The sequence below is a fragment of the Bradysia coprophila genome, unplaced genomic scaffold (assembly GCF_014529535.1).
Source record: "Bradysia coprophila strain Holo2 unplaced genomic scaffold, BU_Bcop_v1 contig_211, whole genome shotgun sequence".
NCBI classification, from domain to species: Eukaryota; Metazoa; Arthropoda; class Insecta; order Diptera; family Sciaridae; genus Bradysia; species Bradysia coprophila.
This window is the reverse complement of record NW_023503474.1, coordinates 651,084-657,648: the sequence shown is the minus strand read 5'-3', so window position 1 is coordinate 657,648 and position 6,565 is coordinate 651,084. Positions and strand designations below refer to the sequence as shown.

Below are 6,565 nucleotides of genomic sequence, written 5' to 3'. Positions count from 1 at the left end.
GCTTAGTAAAAGTTCATGGCAATCATAATTAGGCATTCCAGAAGAAATTGGGCGCTAAATAGTTCCAGAAGTAGTGACCCATAGTCGTCAGTAAAAGCATTTTATTTTCACTGCCACAGAGATGAATACCGTAGGCAATGAGACTTATATACAAATTAAGGAATTAAAGGACATAAAAGTCGGTCATATTGGTTACGTCCCGCGGAATATAGCTATTAAAATTAAAATTAAAATTAACTCAAACAACTTGCCATAGACATTTTCCAGAACGCTATTTAAGTACCCGAGTGTCTCCAAAGACAATAGATTTAAGTCCGTAAGACTACGCATTTCGAACCTGTGAGACTTTTTTTTCACTAGGGAGAGAAGCTTTGGAAATTTTTGGTAATTTGAAGTCCCAATTTCATTAGAAATATGAAGAATTCCATCATGTATTTGCAGGTCTTCATTAATTCCGTTCCGTTGAATCAGATTTTCAAAACACATAACAGACTTTGATTTACCCTACTTTCCCTAATTATTACGTACTCTTGATTAATCATTGGTAATTCACTGGTACTGGTTCATAAAAAAGAGGGTTCACTTCCTCGGTACGTAACTTCCATTTCGTAGCAGTGAAACTCCTTCACTGACTATGAGTGTTCCAAATTTCCAAATTGTTGAATTCTCCTATTAAGATAAAACTATGATGTCGTCACGTGTTGGTCATGACGTTTCGGAAGCTATGTTTCTTCTTCTGCAAATTGACTCTTAACGACGCGCTTCAAGAACAGGCACAAGAACAGATTTTTTTTTAAAGATGAGTACAGAGTTCGTGAAAAATCAGAGAGATGAAAAGTTGGCGACGTCCCAGTCGCCAACTTTTCACCTCTCTGTGAAAAAATGCATGTAAAATCGTCAGGGATCAGAGGGCTATCGACTTCGAATACTATTGTGTAGCGCACAGCGCAATTTCCCATTTCCACATTTAACCTCCTTGTTGTCGACTGCCTGTTAGTAAACAAAAGAACTTCGCAAACCCCATTTCCAACTGATCAAATAACTGACTGAGACAGTTTTCGATATTGCGAAAACATTTTTATTTGTTCAACGCAAATAGGTTAAACTCAATATGCTGCATGAACCGGTCGTGTTTATAAATAAATTGCGGAAAATTTTTCCAAACCATTTCAGTTGAATCAAGTGTCTTCGATTGTGAGGATATGATGAAGTTCTACGTGTTGCTGCTAACCGTTTTGTATTGTCTGTTCGTGTCACATGCCTTTGATCCCGTGCCGCCAATGAAATGCGACCGAGTCAACGAAGTGTACAGCGACAATATAAGTCCTTGCGGAAATTTGTGCGAGAATTACGGCCAACGATGTACAATCGTCAATAAGATGGCTATCACCGGATGCGATTGCGTTAAGGGCTATGCAAGACTTGGTGAACAGGGTCGATGTGTCCAGATTGACAGTGCACAATGTGTGCTGCGATATCCAGCATCGAAAGGTTTGTGAGTTGAAAATTGGTTGAGTGTTCCGACGACTAACATGAAACATCTTCAGAGAATTGTGCATTGCGGCCCAACGAAGAGTACGTTGAGGGTACGTACGATTGTCAAACACTTTGCGAAACAACGTTAACCGGTCCGTGTCAGTTGCTGTCGTTGCTACCGATCAACGACTGTTTCTGTAAGAGAGGATATGCTCGCATTGAAGGCGGTGGGCCTTGTGTTCCGATTTGTTCGAGAAAATGTCTGCAGAAAGTTAGGTATCCACGATCGTGCGCAGAATAGTGAAATTTTAGGATTGTAGTGTGAGGTGGTAATGTTGTTCACAGAGAGTATAACCAGATGGCGTTGCTATTGATGAGGATAACGCCATCTGTTATCATTCCTTTGAATTGACACAATAAAACTATCAGCACAGCCGCTGCGTTTGTTTTTATATTCGCTGAGGTGGCAGTAAAGAACTCCGCTCCAACATTTTTTCGCGAATTTTTATTTGCAAAATAGTCACAAAATAAGAAGCTTGATAATTTGTTGAATGTTGAGTCCGATCTCCCTTATTTATTCCACACTCGGTTGCATCGAATATAGCCTGGAATACAGTCCACCCAATGCCATTAGCTGATTGTGCGTACCCTGTTCGCATACGGCGCCATTTTGAATGACACAAATCAGATCCGCATTTTGAATGGTGGACAATCGATGTGCAATCACTGGCAGAAAGATGAGAACGGTGGACAGAGTTAGAGAGTGTTAATTAAACAGTGGACAGCGCAACATACCGAGACACGTCCTGCCAGTTCGAGCGATATCCAATGCAGTTTGAACGACCTTTTCGCTAGCAATGTCCAATGCCGAAGTGGCTTCGTCCAGTAGCAGTACTTTGGGATTGCGGACAAGAGCTCTCGCGATGGAAACCCTTTGTTTCTGACCACCCGATAGTTGAGTTCCCTTTGATCCCAGTTTTGTTTCGTAGCCCTGCAGAAGAATTTAAAAATAAAATTACTCGGGACGAACTGAGGGAGGTGCGGGAAAAGAAGCTGTTGGCGAGAAACCAAGCGAATTTTCCCACTTTTCCCGTTTTCTAGCAACTCCCGTTGCACCTCTGACTCTTAAAGACTTCAGTGATTGACAGCGTTTATGCCCGACAATGATATAGTTTCACTGGCCTCAAAATCAGAGCTGCGACAGGGACAGTTAAAAGTGGGTCGCTGTGCCACCAACCCCATTACCATTGGCAGTGAAACGATGAAGTCGTGAATGTTGGCTGTCTTTGCCGCGTCAATAACGTCACTCATGTCGATCGCTCGCGAGTTGTCGCCGTACGCAATGTTTTCGGCAATGGTTCGGTCAAACAAAATCGGTTCCTGCGAGACGATACTCAATTTCGATCTGAGCTCAGGCAGTGCAATATCCCTGGAAATCTCATCGAGTCCGAGATAGATACGACCATTGTCTGGGTCATACAGTCGCTGCAACAGTTGAATGCATGTGGATTTTCCACAGCCCGATGGACCAACCAATGCCACGGTCTTTCCTTCCGGTACGTCCAGGTTAATGTTCTGCAGAATTTTCATGTTCGGCCTGGTGGGATAATTGAAGTTGATCTGCTCGAATTTGGCGTTGCTTCCTTTGTCCGGTTTGCGGTTAAGGTTGAAGATTCCCGGAGATCTAATTCTCGATTCTCGGTCAACGATTTGGAACAGCCGATGGCCTGCCGCAAATGCTGCGGTGAAAGCCGGAGCAAAGGCTAACGATTGACCCAACATCATAGTGCCGTACAGTAAAGACTCAGACACTTTGATGATATTTTGGAAGGGAACGCCTTCTTCAGCGACCAACCGACCTCCGTAGTAAAGAGCAAGAGAATATCCGAAGAAGGGAATCGATTGTCCCAGCGAATTGACAAGACCACGCATTGAAAGCTTCCTGCGAATTGTTCGTTCCACTTTTGCTATTTGTGTGCAGTATCGCGCTATAATATGTGGTTCCTGTCGCAGGCTGGCCACCGTTCGAATGTTCGATATTGCCTCGGTGGCTAGTTTCGCAATCTCTTCGATTCCCCTCCTTTCCACCTCTGCTGTGTTGGCCATGTATCTGAAAAAAGAGGTTTTTTGTCCAATTCGAATGGTCTGGTCAAATTGTACCAAGCACTCACTTTCCTTCGAAGAGTACGGAAAAAATGACCAGCGGAGCAGTGGGAAGGATAACCAGTGCCATTTTCCAGATGTAAGCAAATGCAACGCTGACACCAAAAACGAACGTTGCAACCGACTGAATCATACCGCTCAAGGGATAGCCGATGGCCTTAAAATTATACAGAGAAGGAGAACAATTGAAATTGCAGTCGCCCTTTGACTTCAATTAACAAACCCCTTGTACGGTCGCAGCATCGCTAGTCAATCGTACTGATAGTGCACCAACAGAGTTATTCGAATCGTCGAACCAGGCCATGTCTTGTCTAAAAGAAGGAAACATTTTCAACTGATAATCCTTCCAGCATGAGGGGGTTATAACAATCACCTGATCATTGCACCGAAGACTCGTGCCCTGCGTAAAAGAAAACAAATGTTATTGTGTCCGGTTCCAGCGTCTGTGCAAGAATCGAATAGCAAGAAAAAGTAATCTCGGACATGCGTCAGTGCCCAGGGATCCTCGTCAAGGTTTCGGCTTACTCACCGAATTCTTGTGGTCAGATAAACACCAGCCATGTTGAACATGTACGTTTGGATAATTGCCGCAACACCAATTAAAATTCCGAGTACCAAAAACGCCACACAAAGTGAGTTGGTAGTTTCTGTGGCTACTTTGGGATCCGCTGTGGCTAGTGCTCCGTAAAACTCTCCGAATAGTATGGAAAAGGCCGGTATGGAAGCACCGATTATTAGAGCACATATGAATGCAAGGAAAAGGAAAAACCATTCCGGTCTAGCGATCAGTAAAATTCGTTTAAAGACGGCTCCGTGGTGGATACGCTCCGGCGGCGTGTCGAGTACTACGACGGCTTCGGCTGCCATAGCTGAATGAAATGTTCAAAAAAAAGTCTTCCAAAGGTCAAGACCATTTATTACCGGTTTGGCTGTCCTGGATTTGCTGACTTTCAGCAAACATTTGTTTTTGTACCAATTTGCTGCTCGGCAAATTCACATTGTCAGCGTCCAGAGTGTTTTGCAGAATGCTGTCGCTGTCCATGTTATTCGAGCGCATCATATTGTAGTAGGATCCTTGCAATTTAATCAATTCGTCGTGCGTTCCATCTTCGACTATTTTCCCCTTCTCAATGAACAATATTCGGTCTGCATTCCGGATAGCCGACAGCCTAAACGGAATTTCGAATTGGTCAGTCAAATCGGAAGGGCCAAGCAAAATTAGATGACCTGTGAGACACGACGATTGTTGTTCGTCCTTTGCTTGCCTTGTCCAATGCGTCCTGCACCAGCCGTTCAGTATCTGTATCCAATGCTGACGTTGCTTCGTCGAGCAGCAGAATGGTCGGATTCTGTATCAATGCTCGGGAAATGGCAATGCGTTGCTTTTGACCACCGGACAGTTGACATCCTCTTTCTCCCACTAAGGTTTGATAGCCCTGCAAAAGATGAAGTAGAAGATTGGGTGAGTTACAGTGCTGGATCGACTATAGAGATAGGCCACGAGTTCCTCCGATCGAAAAGGATTAGGGCTAACCCGAGCGTTGATTTCCCCATTTCGATCACTAAGAAACGCACACCCTCTCAAGGTACAAGCTTCCAATTTACATCTTGCAGTTTCACGATAAAGTCGTGTGCCCCGGACATTTTGGCTGATTCTTCGATTTCTTTTCTGAAAACGTGCAGCAAACAAAGGAATTAGGTTGGGGAATCCCCGCTTGAATATTTCAATACAGAACCTGCTGGCATCCGGCTTTCCATAACGAATGTTTTCCTCAATAGTCGTTGCAAATAGTGCCGGCTCTTGGCCGACGAACGCCATCTTCGAACGCAGCCATGAAATGTTGAAACTTCTAATGTCCTGACCATCGATCAGAACTCGACCGAACGTCGGATCATAAAATCGTTGCAATAATTGCAGGCACGTAGACTTTCCGTTTCCGCTGCTACCGACCAATGCAACCGTTTGACCGCTTGTAAACCGGGCGCTCAGATGATCCAAAATTTGCACATCCGTACGGGATGGATAATGGAATCCGACGTCCTGAAATTCGATGTCTCCTTTGACACCATAATTGATCATCTTTCCGTCGCCGGACATTGGATCGATGTTTGATTTTCGGTCAATGACTTTGAAAATGGTGGCGGCCGCTCCACGTGCCATTGCAAAACATCTGACAAAATAGCAATTTGAATTTCAAGATGAAAAACAGAGAAATGATAACTCAGGCACAGCAGTTCGCAACGCCCTCTGTTATCATTGTCCTGAATGACAGTTACTAACTCCAAAAATGGCGCACTTCTGGATATATTTTCCGCTCCAACAATCAGCCCGAAAAATGTCTAGCAAGCAAAATATTCTGTCTCAATGACCTAGAATTCCATTTTCAAAAGGAAAATTTATTTACGATCATCAGGACCGCCGGTGTGTACTCCTTTTCAATTTTGTCTCGGTCGGCCAGCACCAACGACACTCCGTACCAGTATGCCAGCGAATTCATAGCGTAAAACATGAAACGCATGATGCCCTCGCCGATCCCGGATGCCAATCCTTTGCGGATTCCGGACTTTTGTGCTTTGGTAAAATATTAGGAAAAATATCAATATCACTCGTGACAGTCGAGTCAACTATGGAGAGTGATATGTTTTAGAGGCTGTACGCTTTGGGGAAGTCACGCAGATTATAATACGAAGGTGACGCCGATTCTTCCATACTAAAAATTCACCCAGGCCAAAAATATAAAATTTTTGTGGATTTCATTGTATGTAAAGGGTGTGTTCCCGCCTATGTAATAAAATGGCGATCTGTGTGACCTTCCCTTAAGTTTTACAAGGTTCTGAGTTGATCACGAAGGTGGTGATGGTGGCGGAATAGTGAAATTTTCAGCGAATTTAGTAATCGGTTTGAGTTAAGTAGCCCGATGTTAAC

General features: G+C 43.9%; 2 protein-coding genes across 4 annotated transcripts in view; one reads left to right on the top strand and one right to left on the bottom strand.

Annotated features, from left to right (window-relative positions):
- The first annotated feature begins 1,160 nt into the window (after positions 1-1,160).
- On the top strand, positions 1,161-1,908 carry LOC119075472 (inducible metalloproteinase inhibitor protein-like). The gene is made up of 2 exons (XM_037181921.1): positions 1,161-1,491; positions 1,548-1,908. The coding sequence occupies exons 1-2, from the start codon at positions 1,203-1,205 to the stop codon at positions 1,775-1,777; spliced, it is 519 nt and encodes a 172-aa protein (XP_037037816.1). The 5' UTR covers positions 1,161-1,202; the 3' UTR covers positions 1,778-1,908.
- A 51-nt stretch (positions 1,909-1,959) lies between these two features.
- LOC119075466 (multidrug resistance protein homolog 65) overlaps positions 1,960-6,565 on the bottom strand; it is a 20,823-nt gene continuing 16,217 nt past the window's right edge. Inside the window, exons 9-22 of one of the 3 annotated variants that reach the window (XM_037181913.1) lie at positions 6,045-6,211; positions 5,921-5,979; positions 5,376-5,810; positions 5,245-5,308; positions 4,867-5,075; positions 4,663-4,808; positions 4,561-4,629; positions 4,169-4,508; positions 4,013-4,039; positions 3,863-3,950; positions 3,648-3,796; positions 2,722-3,586; positions 2,272-2,467; positions 1,975-2,202 (exon numbers count right to left, since the gene is read on the bottom strand). In XM_037181913.1, the coding sequence (XP_037037808.1) occupies positions 2,051-2,202; positions 2,272-2,467; positions 2,722-3,586; positions 3,648-3,796; positions 3,863-3,950; positions 4,013-4,039; positions 4,169-4,508; positions 4,561-4,629; positions 4,663-4,808; positions 4,867-5,075; positions 5,245-5,308; positions 5,376-5,810; positions 5,921-5,979; positions 6,045-6,211 (2,966 nt within the window). In that variant the 3' untranslated portion in view covers positions 1,975-2,050. Of the gene's footprint in view, positions 2,203-2,271; positions 2,468-2,721; positions 3,587-3,647; positions 3,800-3,862; positions 3,951-4,012; positions 4,040-4,168; positions 4,509-4,560; positions 4,809-4,866; positions 5,076-5,244; positions 5,309-5,375; positions 5,811-5,920; positions 5,980-6,044; positions 6,212-6,565 lie in introns of all 3 variants that reach the window. The other 2 variants (XM_037181910.1, XM_037181911.1) reach the window with 2 other exon arrangements.